This window comes from Bombus impatiens, unplaced genomic scaffold (genome assembly GCF_000188095.3).
Source record: "Bombus impatiens unplaced genomic scaffold, BIMP_2.2 scf_0248, whole genome shotgun sequence".
In the NCBI taxonomy this organism is placed as follows: Eukaryota; Metazoa; Arthropoda; class Insecta; order Hymenoptera; family Apidae; genus Bombus; species Bombus impatiens.
Genome location: NT_176667.1, coordinates 47,863 through 63,062, shown reverse-complemented (window position 1 = coordinate 63,062; position 15,200 = coordinate 47,863). Strand labels below are relative to the sequence as shown.

General features: G+C 36.9%; 1 protein-coding gene across 3 annotated transcripts; it reads right to left on the bottom strand.

Annotated features, from left to right (window-relative positions):
• Positions 1–280: 280 nt before the first annotated feature.
• On the bottom strand, positions 281–15,108 carry LOC100748288 (sialin). 3 transcript variants are annotated; one of them, XM_012384265.3, is made up of 12 exons: positions 14,883–15,108; positions 9,039–9,107; positions 8,394–8,452; positions 8,002–8,213; positions 6,418–6,654; positions 6,185–6,269; positions 3,805–4,025; positions 3,400–3,549; positions 3,198–3,330; positions 2,957–3,112; positions 2,792–2,877; positions 281–2,495 (listed from the first exon to the last, which is right to left on the bottom strand). In XM_012384265.3, exons 2-12 carry the CDS (start codon positions 9,080–9,082, stop codon positions 2,271–2,273), a joined length of 1,608 nt encoding a protein of 535 aa, XP_012239688.1. In that variant the 5' UTR covers positions 9,083–9,107; positions 14,883–15,108; the 3' UTR covers positions 281–2,270. The 3 variants fall into 3 exon arrangements, with proteins under 3 accessions (XP_012239688.1, XP_012239687.1, XP_012239690.1); XM_012384264.3 differs by lacking the exon at positions 14,883–15,108 and adding an exon at positions 11,734–12,242; XM_012384267.3 differs by lacking the exon at positions 8,394–8,452 and having other exon boundaries at positions 14,883–15,100.
• Positions 15,109–15,200: the final 92 nt, after the last annotated feature.

Genomic DNA, 15,200 nt, shown 5'->3' with positions numbered 1-15,200 from the left:
ACATTACTCTTATCATTCGATGGCTTTTTTTTTTTTTTTAGAAAAAGGTCCATTTTTTTCGAAGCTATCAACGTCAACATGTATTTGAAGACTTCGTTTATTATCCGATTTATCTTAGGATCAAAGTGCGATAATTCCATATGACGCAAACAATTGTTGATATTAATTGACTCAACGACAAAAATTATACAGAATTTACGTAAATAGAATTAATATGAAATTTTGAATTGGTAATCCCATGATTCTGAGTCAGCAAGGTTTCACAATTAAGAATGCGGTGTTTACTGAAATTATATGTAATCATATATTTTTATCATTTATTTTTATATCTGTATCAATAATTCGTGCCATGAATTTCGTGGCGATCGATTGATCTGCTTACAAAATAACATGTGATTTGCTTAAAAAAAAGACGCTCATGGTCCATCGATATTATCAAAACTTTTGAAGACCAAAATTATCGAGATTTTATGCATGCTGTGTTTCATGCGGACAGTGTGTCGACTCAGCTTTAAATTACAAACAATTCTGGAATTACAATTTCCGATCGCGCCAATAGCACACGAGAAACACGAAAACGTATACGTAGGTTACTTACTTCTCAAATAGAAGATAAAGCGGCTGTTTTTCTACGCGTGTAGTTCGTGTTCATTTTGTACACGTATTAATGCGAGGGGCCGCTTTCATTTTATGTTTCTGCGCAATATATAATCTTTAAATTTTGCGCAAAGTATGTAATATGTATTTTTTAATTACTCGTTCCCTACAGGTTAAGTACTCGTGTTTAACTTAATGTACTTATAAATAAGGAAGAAAGAAGTATGGCTCATCGTAATCTAAACGACGCCAATATAAAAGTAATTAAAATTACAATACTTGCAAAATATCGTCCCTTAATAAGATATACATTACACGAATGGAATCATTAAGTATCAAGCTAAAAGAGAGCGCGACAAATTTGTTCTTTTACATAGCATTTTTTCCTTTCTTTGTCCTTGTTTGAATACATATCCATTTTTTTAAATGTTAAACTTTTTCAGTGAAATGTGACTAGTAAAACGTTAAGTGATATAAAGTGATGAAACTAACATATCGTAGAACGCAAGTACCATTTTTAAATTCATTTAATGAAAGGAAACGAGAACCGTGTACTGATTGCAAGGCATCAATTAGTATAGTGTATATAATTTCTTCTGTCTTCCCTTTTTTCATTTTACACATTGTACTACATTTATTCCACGGTGTATCTAACGTTCAACATTCGTGACGCTCCTGCGAACACTGCATAAGTACAAATTACAAGAAATCTTTAGAAACAGCTTATTTTCTTTCCTTATATCTAACAGGTTACTAAAATATCACCGGCAAAGTTGTAGAGCGAAATTACTTATCACGATAATTTCTTAATTACAGTTGAACGATTTTACGACGGAACGATGTAAAATCCACTAGAGCATGTGATAATATTCTTTATGATAAAAGAAAATCAAAGTTACGAACTTCACAGTTAAGTCAACATCAAGTCTCAAGTAGAGAGAATTATTTCAACAAGTACGAATGTAAAGAGCAACGGTTTCCAAACAATTAGGCAAGCTCGTATATTATCAAAAAATCTAGTAACATCAGTCTTCTGTTCACAAGAACTTCAATCCAGAGTTGCAAATTGAATTCAATTATTGTTCTATATATAAACATTTTAGTTTGAGACTGACAAATGAACATTACATTTTCGCCAGTTTTGATTTTAGAAACTGTTGCTTGGACGAGATCTATTTCACCCGATAGGTGGGATACGAAGGAAAAATTTGATCACAGAGACGATGCGCAGAAAGAATGATCATTTCTGACCGCGAGAACTGAAGCTGATGTGGATCGACATATCGCTTTTGTGCTTTCACTCTGGCATACAACTTTCCGTAAAGTCAAACGCAAGAAGGAGCGAGGAGAACCGAAGCGTTTGCGCATTATTCGACACATTTTCATAAAAATATTCTTTGAAACATTACAACGTATATTACCCTGAGTGCTATATCATTTCTCTCTCGATACGGACCAACTACCAATTCTATTTACATAGATACAGAAATATTACGAAAAAAATAGACATATTTCCCATATATATACGTACGTATGTACCTATATATGTATATAATCTTAAATTGCCTCTCATTCAAGAACCAACCAAAAGAGTACATATTTATAGCTGTTCAAAATCTGAAATATAGCTCGCGTGCTTTCTTTCTCTGTTCAACGAGTGAACGCCGATTACGTTACGCTTCCTCAGAAGTATTTGATCGGGATTTGACAATTTTCCCGTTCTTTTCCGGTGATTCGTTTAAAGGCTGAGAATCCTCTTGAATGGATTGTGGATACTTTTGGTCGGGATAGTTCCATGCTTGGATGTCACCCGTACCGAAAATCTGGTATACGATATAAGTGCCACATGCGACGCATGCAGTTACCCCAAACACTTGCCTCCATGCGTCGAGAGTTTGCTGTGAAGAGAATTCTCTGTTATTTTTCCATACGGAGACTAATTGTTGCAGATATTGCGCGAGGAAACCAGGCTTAACCTCTTCATGAGTAGGTGATTTCTTTATAGGTATATGATAAATGTATAGATTGAAAGCTTACGAACGAAGAGTTCGTGGATTATTATAAGGCGAAGGAGTTAAGACAATCCAGGAATATGTAGAAAATCTAAATACGATTATTCATCTTACGCGAGGGACATTTATATGGAAAGAATGAAAGGGAGCGGGACTTGAAATAAAATAAAATGTTCACTTACGCTTTTTTCTGTGAGAAGACCAGCCACGATCGGAGATAAAAAACTGGCGGTCATGTGAATTGTCTGTGCAAATGCTAATACTGGACCTGGTATCAAAAAGTTATACGATGAAGAGATGTTTTACAGGATATAATTCGTAAGATTGACTTTTAATTTGTGACTTACCAGCAAAATTTGGTGCGATATCGACGATGTTGGCCATCGCCCCTGCGTAAGCAGCAGTGATCAGAGTAACAGCTATGAACCACACCACTAAAACGACAACAATGTTGCAGCCCAGGTAGCCGATCAACACTAACATTATTCCGGGAATTACTTGCGCTACGGAACAAACAATTCCAGTGTTAATTGATTCGTGGTGAACAAGAATTTTTGAAGTTTGAAGTGGTCTTTATTGAATACGTACAAAAGGCGGTAAAAACTTTCCTGACATTCGTCAACGACAAAATCTGTCGCGTCATGAGAACGTCAGCTATATAACAGAAGGCAACAGAGCTGAAGTAACTACAGATAAACGGTAAACCAGACAGCACTCCATTCTAAAACAATAGCAAAATTCATAATAAGATGATATTTAACAAGGTGTGAAGAAAGCGTTTTAAACATACCGCTTGGATGCTGAATCCTAGGACTGTCTTCATGTACATTGGTCCAGATATAATGAAGATGTAATGCACCCATATCCTTCCAAATGTGGTAATCCCAATAGACCATGCTGGCCAGGATCTGAGAATGAAACTCCACGGAACCGGCATGCTCTTCGAATAATAAAAAATTCGTTTAATTAAACAAAAGTTTGGAATCATTAGCATGGAATCTACGTTTAACTTAACGAATTTTGAAAAATGTAAGCGTTACAATTAGAGAAAGCTCAGTTTTTCAAAATTAAAAAAACTAATCGCAGGTCCGGTAGAAAAAGTAACAGCAAATTTTTAACCTTTAAATTTTAATAGAGTAATTTTTCGCAGTAGCACAAAGACTCGGATATCGTAGTGGCGAAAACAACCACTTACCTCGCTTGCGTGAACTTGATTTACTACGCTGCCTTGTATGTATCGTAGCTCCTGCTGAGATATTCTGGGATGCGCAGCTGGCGTATCGAAGGCGAAGAAGTACCAGAAAAGGCACCAGACGGTACCGATGGTGCCGGTCGTATAGAAGACCGCTCTCCATCCAAAATGCGCGATGATGAATCCGCACAGTGGATAGGTTATCCCAATGCCGAAGCTGAACCCTGAATATAGATATCTAGATATTAGGAGTAGCTCACCCCACGACCCGGAAGGAAGCTGAAACATGATGCTTGTCGAATGGCTTCGCCTTGGCTCGTGTACGATTCATGCGTGGCGACGATCGCTCTTCAGCGGTGGCGTATACATATACAGCGTTTCACCCTGTAAAGCGATTCAAGTAGAGACTTAGTATGACGGGATGAGGATGAACGCACGTGACAATGCTGGCTACAGTGGGACAATGAAACTTCTATACCTGAAAATATATCAAGAGCCAAGAGCAAAGTGCTACGATCCTACGCGATATCGCATATACGCATATTATACCGACATTCTTCTCACTGTGTATTTTCAATAACATTTCGATTCATTGGAACGATCAATAGTATGTCGAATTGATATGCCAAGGAAGTTCACGTAGATTTATGTTTCTTTTCTTTAAAATAGGAAAGTATATTTGTCCAATTTTGCAGAATGAAAAGAACCAAATGGTAAGACCGAGTGTTAATTTCATTTAACATTTTGCACACGTATGTACTTCAAAAGTGACACAACTTAAACGAGTTTTTTGGTAAATCGAGAAACTATTTAAAAGATTACAGAAAGCTATTCAATAAACACATAATGTTCGTAGAAAAAAAAAGAATCCAGGGAGCATTCTTAACTGTTGAAATCTATCTTTGATGGTTTTGATGTTATCGCAGTACTGGATCAATCTGTAGAAAGACTTCCTCCGATTTCAGTGATTTTTAGATACGTTGTAGAAATGGATATTCCGAGAAACTTCTTCCTATACATATAAACGCTGAACTCTCTTAATTTTTGAGATATTTGCAAAAAAACTACCGATATCACTACGGTGAATTCTGCCTGTAACTGTGCGTCCGTGGCAGCATATGCGTCAGCATCGGTTTGACGATCGTGTCATTCAAGACCCAGCGCTTATATATACTGGAAGAAATTGTTCAAAATATCGATTTCCACAACCTATTAAAAGATCATCGAGATTAGGAGGAAAATCAGTCCTTTCACAGTTTCATCCACACCTGAATAACATATTTTGAAATATATATGCTATCGAGTAACAATAAATTTTGCGAAATATTATTCTTTTCATCGTGCAAGATTCGATAGAAACTGGATCGTTTTGATCTCTTGAATTTCTTTCAAGATAATTTTCTTTATCTGAAATCGAGCCTTGATTATTAACATGGTACAGTGTTTCATGGAAAATAATATGATCTTCCGTCCCTCTGCTGATACGTCAACTCGCTTATATCAATCGTAATCAAAAAATAATGATTATATTACATGCGATCAGCAAAATAAAAGACATTCCACACGGGCGATTTGTGTAATCGACAACAGCAGAGAGATATTGCACGCACCAAGGCTAGGCCGTTCAGACGCGAATGAAAACAAACGGAAAGAAAAAATAAAGAAAACGACATGAAACATCGCTATATGTTATATCGTTGCGTTACATAAAAAACATTATCGATCGTTTCCGGGAAAGTTTGAGTGAGAAGGATGATAACTGTATCGCTCGATCGTGAATAGAGGCGTGTACGAGATTCTCCGAGGCGGCAGAACTAGCATAGAATAAAATGGATAACGATGAGAAATATTAGCGTGTACATAAAACATGTTGCCACCGAGCCTGACTGATTCAACCAGCTGGAAGTATACTCGGCCTTTCTCATGCTGTTGAGCGGTTGCTGTTGAGTATACCTCGGTCCGGCGAATGCAACCACGTGGAGCTTAAAAAGCAATCAGACAACAAAATGAAAGAACCGTTTATTGCTCAATAGAAAATTTGACTGACACGCACATAAGCATATCTGTTGGTCCGTGAATTTTAACTGAAAAGAACAAAATCTTTCGTTTATTTCTCTCGTGTTTTTTTCTTTTTCTTTTTTTTTTTTTCATTTCGAACAGGATAAAATGTGTTTCTCATTCGAACTTCCGCTTCTCGTATTCTGAAAGAAGCGTCAGACCATATTAGTGCATTATCGTTGAAAGCAAAAACAGAAAGAAAGAACGACGAACAGACACGAAATTGAAATTGGATTTATTAGATCCGCGTGATTCCGGCGTCGTGCGTGTTGAAATTTCGCTACAATACACAAGAAGAAAGGTTATTAGCGCCGATGGCACTCACCTTGGAAGGAAGACATGAAACGCGACCGTTCCACTGGAGGAATCCAGTGTCCGACGATGGCGTACATCGCAGGCCACGTGAGTCCCTGTACACACGTAATATACATGTTTCGGACGGTCATAATAACACCGAACATCGATCATCGATCTTCGATCTTCGATCGAATTTCATCTTCATGCAAGATTCTTTATACCTCCATGTATTTCTCTTTTTTATCGTAAAAGGAGACTTACACTAGCAATGCCCTGTATACTACGCAGCGCGATCATAACCCCATAATGAATTTCCGCTGCAGAGGGCATCAGTAAACTACAGATCGCCGTGATCAGCTGCGAACCACCAAAAACTGTCTTCGTGCCAAAGTACTGCGTCAACACGCCACCGACTACTTGTGACAGGATATAACACCAGTAGAATGAGCTACTAATGGCTGACTGTATGGTTGGACTCCAATCAAATTCCCCTTGATCCTGCGTAAAAAGATAATATCTGTTTCTCATTTTATGAATACAGTTTTCAATACTGTTTCTGCAAAAAATTGCATCTGAGATTAGGCATTATATAGGGTGAATCAGTAAGAATGATCGCCTGACATAACTCGTAACCTATTGGCTTTATCAAGAAATGTTTGAAATAAAATTCATTGTATTCGATGGACCTAATCGGGTGAATATAGTTTGATTTTTCAATATCTTACGCTTTTTGGGATATTAAGGTAACCTGCAATTTTTTAAACGGTACCGTATATTTGTTTTAACCTTAGTCGATCCAGTTGGACATTCTCTACAAGAAAGTTTGTAGACCTATCTATACCGAAAGGCCATTAGTTTACCAGATATTTTGATTACAATTTCTCAAATTTAATGTATGAGAAGGGCGAAGATAATGTTAAAATACGAATACCGCTTCGCGTCTTTCCTTGTTTTTTATACGTTAAATTTGTCAAATTGATGCAATTAATTAAATGCTAAATTAATTTCTTTTCTGGTATAAATAGATTCATACTTTTTTATAGAGAATATCCAGCTAGATCATATATATATATAAACAATATTTAATTCATCAGGCCTCTTGAATACATTACGTCATATTTCGAACAGTTTTTGTATACAGCCAATAGATAATGAATTATTTAAGGTGATCATTTTTACTGACTCATTTTGTAAATGACAGCGCCAATCGGTTGTAATTATCACCGAATTTGATAAACATTGATAAATTATCACGATTACGTAAAAAGGTACATACTTTGCGAACAACCTGTCTAATTACATCCGATATATAGTAAGCGTAACATGATATCAGTTTTAATCACCATGTCGATTGCAACTCGAAGGTGGAATTTACCGCGACAATTAAGTTTTGTTTTTAATAAAACTTGGACGCTTTTCGCGAATAGAATCGGTCACGTAATATTACGTGGACAACATTTCTAATCTCCTGATTAAGATCAATCGTAATCGATGCGATCTACGTAACGTAATCATGCTACGTGCCGCCATTACAGCAAAGCATCTATCGAACTATGGACTTCTTAGAAAAAAAATCAACATTATAATTATATGTATGATGTTTCGAAGATTCGACATAACAAAAATAAATGAAGAACTTTATAAATTTTAATATTGTAGGAGTTCCTTTGTGTGTAACTGTTCTCTTTGAAGATACATTTCAAGAAACGATGCTCGTTCGTAATAGACGCATACGACCTCGACTTTGCCTCGTTAATTTTGCAATTAAAAAGACATTCGCGTGGCGCCAAGTGGCTCAAGAATCCACACGATAAACGATTTCTCATTTATCCATAATGATACTACCTCAAGTCTGATCGGTGCGCTGTTGTTGGTGAACGATGTGCTCGGCGTTACGTAACAATACTGGGACGTCACCGTAACATTGGTATCCGATGTCGTGGATGGTGGTTTCACCATCGCCACCATGGCGATGTTGATATCGTTCCTCATCATGAACGAGACCGTGAATCCCGAGAACGACAGCATATAGAGCACCACCCGTGCCGGCACCAGGTCTGGAAACGCGAGCATGCTCTGTGATCCACGTATCATCGCCCTAGCTCGAGCTTTTTAAATGCTCTCTTTCCCCTTTTCTAACGATTCGACATTTTTTTTCACACGAAACTCCTACTGTATTTCACAAGATTTTATTTTTTTCTTTTTTTTTACGTTTGATAGTTTGAAGAGTCCTTTACCTCTCAGTTTTCGCAGGCTGCAGGGTGATCGTGTCTTATATATGGTATGATCTTCGTATCTGCGTAATAGATACAATTGATATTTTTATATAGAAACCAAGGAATCAATTGAGTTATAGAGAACGAATGAAGGAGACAAAAAAAAAAAAAGAAAAGAAAGAAATGTCTCGACGTCGACGGTTATATGCCAAATGGGATCGAAAAAAAAGAGTAGATTCAGATTGTCGACAACGAGACATCCTAGCGAAGGGAGCTGTTCCTTCATTCGTTTCTTTGTCGCACTTTTTGGATACTCGGAATCGCGTTAAAGAGACGTTTCTGTCCATGCAAAAATACCAGTCCAAGAGAATTGATCAAAGTGAATCGAAGGAGGAAAATATTTTCTCAGTCGGCGTGTCTGACAGGTGGCCGTCCGAATTTACTTATTCTTCGCTCTTAAAATAGATTCGGTCTTCAGATTCGTCCTTTCTCTCTATGCTATTGTTCGTGTGACGTAAAGATACACGACTCGCGGCAAACAATCCAGTTTAATGACAGTGGATATTTAATGATTAACAATTACAGTGTCGTACTCATCGACTCGATGTTACAATCAACCACGAGCTATTCTGTTGCATCGACGAGTAAAAAAATTAGCATTCTTACCTTTGTGAGTCTTCCATCTTTATGCCGGTTGATAGCTGTTCCATTGAAAAGTATCTGGTCGTGGAACACCTGCGATTCAGAAAAAGAACGTGAAAAAATTAAATCGTTGATATTTATGAGATTAATTAAAGATCAATCAAAGCTATCTCCTGATGTCTAGATAAATTAGATCTTAATCAAATTATATTATACGTTAATAGCGCCTGGGCGGTTGTTAGAAAGAATTATGCAGTGGTAGATCACCGGAACGTTAATAAGAATTAATAGACATCATTACACTACGGCTAAATTAGGCATTATTAGGCAATTACAGGCATAATTAGGTATTTAGGCATTATATTCATTCTATCTATATCGTCATTATCATACCACAATCAGACTGTCTATTAACCGATTAACGTACATAATCGATTCACGTGAAACTGTGCAATCGTTTATCTACGCACTTTTACATCGATCACGATACAATGATATAGCAATTTCTCACAACGCATCGATCTATAAAGATTTATTACATTTTTATGTAACTTCCTCACGATTATACATTCATCAAGATTCCTTGTCCCATTCGCATAACAATTGTACATAATTCAACTGCAATTATACAAACGCTGTACATAGTGGCAGTTACTGGTTCTAATTAACTTCGCGATTATTGCTTCAATGTTCCCTGGTAACAATATGCGTTTATTTTTTTGTCTCTATTTATCTTTCTTCCAGATAAAAATAGATACGACACAAAATGAATATGGAAATGGTATTTTGCAAAACATATGTAAGATGACAAACGAAGTCCGTTTTCGACTTCTTTTTACGTAACGATTAGTTTTCTTGACTAGCTTATGTCACGCGTCCTTATTAGAGAAATGGGATCGATAAGGAATGAAACGTTCAGAATTTAATAGTGTGCTTGTTAGGGCACGATGAAATTCCGACACGAAGCTCATATACGCGGCATCCGACGAACGCTATTCAAGATCCACCGCCCTCGCGAATTATCGAAGGTTGAACCGCTAGACAAGGCAGAAAAGCTTATGCATTGGCCAACCGCGTTGAAATATTCCTTTCGAGGAAACGTTGCCGCAGTGTTCCTGGGAACGTTTTCTCAAATTGTATTGCGCTTTCTGTAATGACTATGTAACAATCGTGTACATAGCATCCTCGTACTTAGCTTGTTTACGATGAAACGATTTTAATTGAAATCGCATTAAAGAATAATCGAAGACAACTATATGAAATATATTAGTTGACTAACAAGAAGTATATTATGTATATATAATAACTAAACTATTATAAATATATTACTGACTACTATGTTAGCATAATTTCTTCGATAACGATATATCTTTTGATTAATTCACAAGCACAGTGATCCATTATTTGTTCACGACTAGCTCGGCTTACTAGAAAAGAATGAAAGCAATAACATTTAATGTCGTATATTTTTTGTGCCTTTCTCAGCGATCAGATTCCCGCATATGATTCATTCCACAAGCGCATTCTCACAGGAAGTATACTCGTACGTAATAAGCTACAGTATTGAAATCGCGACGTGTTTTCATAATATCTTTGTTCTCATACAGAGTGCCTAATAACACATGCTCAAGTGACATAGTCCTGTTATCTACTTTTGCATGGGTTCTGCTCTTCTATTGATATTACACAATCGAGCATTATTGACAACAATCCTTCGTTACATATTATCACGATGTTTTGTGCTTCACGGTGGGACAATCCACGATATAGCATGCAACTTGGGTATCGAATCAACCTGTATCGCGTGGATCATTTCTGCGTCTTGAGTTACGATTAATTAATGCGAATAGTTCTTTGAATTTCTAGCTGGACTGTTTATCATATTCAATTTACATTCAGGTTATAATTTTAAGAATTGCTTTTATGTGAAATATAGATGTAGACGAAATGAAATATTTGTTTTTTTAAATTATCTACAGCTGTGAATAAGCAATGTCATCAAAATCTTAATCGCGGTTCCTTCTGATATTGTATTATCTTTGTGTCAAAACTGCTGAAATAACATCACTTGGCTAGTTGATTTGAAAAATTCATGAGACTCCGGCATTCGAAACAGGATACTGATGAAGCGAAAAAATTTGCAAATTTAATCAAACAAAACTTTGCTATTCGTAGAAATTGTTTCCAGTTTTCACGACATCTGTCTGCGAAAAATAAAAGAATATTAAAGGTAATCGAACGGAATACTGAATAAACAGATACGTAATCGCGTCCATCGTAATCTAATTCGATTACAGGTCTATATTAATAATATAAAATGTAAATATTTGTACCTGTACGTAAGTATGTCTGTGTTTGAGGTAATCTCAGAAATTATTATATACATTTGTAAAAGTAAATTTCCTCCAGGTGGATACAGGCTATATTTTACTACGTTTATTCTTTAGGGAACCAAGCAATGAGCACAAATGCGACGCAAATCGGATTAACACAGCTTTCTATTATAAATTATATCTATCACATATAAAGTAAATTAATTATTACCTAAACAAATAAATTATTTCTACTTCGCGATTCTAAATTCACTGTAATTTATTTCTTAATTATTTTTATTACAGAAATAAGAAATAATTATTCCTATTATAAATTACAGGGAATTTTTAATCGCGAAATTAAATTCATATTAATTCTTCGATGAACCGAGAGACAGGCTACTTACAGCGTCGAAACACGTGGCCAATTCAAGTCTTCTTGATCAATGTCCGCTCTTGTCGACAGTATTTACACCGAAACGATAAATCCCGGATCAACTTCCAAAGAAATAATGAGTTCGGTGCCACGAGCACACCTATACTTTCCACAGCAACGTTTATGCTTTTAAATGGTTCACCTCTTACTACAAATGATACGAAGGCGAGCGCAAATAAATCAACACTATCAATTTGCCCACTCTCATTGCTCAAGTAAAATAATCTAACAGATTATTGAACGAATCAAAATGTAATAAGTCTGAAGATTATCCAATTAAAATTTTTATCGTAGATTCTATTCTTGGCGATGAAATACGCAAATCTACGCAACGATAATAAATGCTCAGTACAATAGAATACACGCGAAACAATAGAGGTTACGAGTTACAGTTCGAAGACTCAGGTCGAAACAAAACTAAAGAAAGTCTCCGACTTTCGATATAAATACGAATCACAATACTCGATGACTGGCGACAAGAAGCAGAAAAACTAGAGACGTCAACAAACACAGAAACTAGAGACGTCAAGAAGCAGAGAAACTACGAAAGAGTCGAAGGAATCATCCCGGACGAGAAGAACAGCCGACACTGAAAGGCGACCAGACCACGAGGCATTGACTATCTTCCAGGCCCCACCACCGCTTCGTTTTAATCGACTGTCTGTCGGGTAGGAAGTCCGCAAGGATTGCAAGCTCACCGCGAGCGAGGAAACCTGACAATAACGATGACATTTTATGTTATGATAGCTCGACTGTTATATAGTGGAATAGCGTTGAGATGCTCCTCCCTGCCCGGATGTCGTATCAACGCGATCAAGTAAACAATGTCCAATACGACAAAGAACAATAGGTGTTAATTGGAGTTTGAAGGCGAACCATGCGACCATTCCAGCTACTTATTACTTTTCATTATGAAACTTGATGAAATTTGTCGCCACTCGCGCATCGTGGGGCCGATCTTGTCCCGAGTCCTTTTGCGTTTAGAGAATCACTAGACGTACAATAACGCACGGCCGCGATTCGTCGAAATTACACACGTAAAGTATAAAGAAGGTAGTTAGTATATATGAAACATGAAGAGAGTAGTCAGTAAATCAGTTGGTTTGACATAGAATTGTATCCATGCCTTCGTCGCAGCGACCGTTCCTAATTTTGTAAAACGAACACGTGTTTCGCTTTCGAACTGGAACAATTTGAAATTGAAAGGCCCGTGTGTATTGTGGCAACGTGCATGAACTAAACACGCGATTAACAAAGCGAAGAGAATGTGATTTTGTTCAAATGTATTTTGCATGCATGAGTCTTCCGATATGGAAATGCTTGAAAAATAACAATGTTGAAAATGAAGGTAAAAGAGTAGAGGCGTAGATCAAGCATTAGGAAACGTTGCGATTATATAATATGCGTATATATATATATATATATATATATATATATATATTTATTTATTTATTTATACTATGACAGAACCTTTTCAAATATTTGATATATAAAACTTATTCTGTTTCCTAATAAGTTATCAATGGTACGATAACATAAGAAAAAGGAGGGAACACGACCGTTGAATTTTTCGAGATATCGACATGATGAAAAATGTTCTTTTTCGGCCATACTTGAACGCCACGAGCGGTGTTCGTGAAATCGCAAGGTCGTCACTATGGAGCGGGTCAATTTTCGCCGATCGATTAACTAACCAACCGACTACGTGGAAGGCGTGCTATTCGTTTGCTTTCTGCGTTGGATAGATCATTATGTACAACAGGTGTCACTCGATGTTTCATTTCATATGCGCCATGTCATCAGAAACTTTATGCGCCAAATCGATTATAATCGCCAAACGACATACGGTTAATAAGAAATGCACTGTTAGCATTTTATAGATGCTGTAATATATTTATTATCAAACACTACATAGTAAGGGTGTTTGTGTAAATATTCGTTGATGTAACAATAATATTTATTTTCACTAAGTCTATAGCTGCACGTTATCCTTAAAACTTTTCTATCTTCTATTAACATATTTCTGTTTTCCATAATTGATCTGGATCAATAGAAGCTTTAGAAACACAGCGCTTCATAACTAACAAAATTTGTCGCAATAAAAAAGCAACTGTAAAAAATTATCGATGATAAAAAAGCGTGAAGAGGGAAAAGGATAGGATTGTTCCTCAACTTTATCAATTAAATATCTGTTTGAAAACCAAACCCGATTATTGCACGAGGAGGAAGAAATATTTATACGCTAAAGTTTGTTCTCGGTCGCATTAAGCTTAATTATTTCTTAGTTGACCCTATTAAGCTGTATGAGTAAGACGGGTCGCACAATTCGCTCCATGGAAATTCTTGAACCGGCCGGCGCGGCATCAAATTAGACATGTGACTAGTTCTCGTGACATTATTGACTGACCTCAATTCTCCGATTTATCGGTTTCCAGAAAGCAACATGTCTATTTGCTTATCTAAGTGACGGAAAGTAAACACGCACACATGCAACATGGAGCTTGTATTATTGAAACATTACAGGAACACGATCTTCAAATTCTCTTGCCTAGTTAATTTCACACACAGTTATCTCGTTCCTGTAACTGACGTAAGGGATTTCATGCTGCAAAAAAAAATGAAGGATTAGGAATTATAAATGTATACAAACTGGGATTAAGATTGTGGAACATTCTGTCTAGTTATAAATAAACACCTATGTTTCAATAATATACATACGTACATAATGAACAATTTATAGGTACTGAAACATTCGAGAATATCGTGTATACAGCAAGACCGGTAATCTCAATAATCAACGCAGCAGTCATAAGACGATTGACACGTAATTAGTCTGTTACGAAGGTGCCGCAGGTTACATCATCCAAGATATCGACGACCATGGAACTAATTTCGTTTCATCTACTAATCATTTGATATAAATAAAAGTTCTCGAAATATAACTACTGTGTCAATAGTTCGACGGATTCTAACCTCGTCGTATTGACGCTTGCCCGTGATTTCGAGGTTATGTCCGTACGAGAACGGTGTTCTCGGAACGGATGCGGCACGTGGCCGTGGCCTTCGTAGTCAGAAAGGAGAATAGGGGAAAGAAAATAATCGATCGTGATAGTAACTCACCCCGGTCAGGTTTACTTCCGGCCAAGAGTTGTTGAGTTCCGCGATCCTCGTTCTGATTCACATTTTTAACCGAGAGCGGACGTTCCGCCAAGCTTCACTCATTCACCAACATTTCTTTGGTGGAAGAAGAGATCGTGAACACAAGAACTTGGAACTGACATTCGAACGGAACACACGAAACACACGTTCACCTACACAGCATAGAATCACGGCGACAACGATACGGCGTTTCTGGAAAGCTCGTTGTACCGAGGCGTAATGATCACGTGACGCAGGCGCGAATACGCTCGCGCAGCGATCGATTTGAAACCGTTGCGT

What these genes read in the sequence shown, in the direction of transcription:
- LOC100748288 (XM_012384265.3), bottom strand. Translation starts at nt 9,082, where the DNA reads ATGGAACAGCTATCAACCGGCATAAAGATGGAAGACTCACAAAG. An exon ending in CAGCCTGCGAAAACTGAGAG is followed by an intron (nt 8,214 to 8,393) that starts GTAAAGGACTCT and finishes TCGCGTTTCCAG; the next exon opens with ACCTGGTGCCGGCACGGGTG. An exon ending in TTTCATGTCTTCCTTCCAAG is followed by an intron (nt 4,026 to 6,184) that starts GTGAGTGCCATC and finishes ATCTATATTCAG; the next exon opens with GGTTCAGCTTCGGCATTGGG.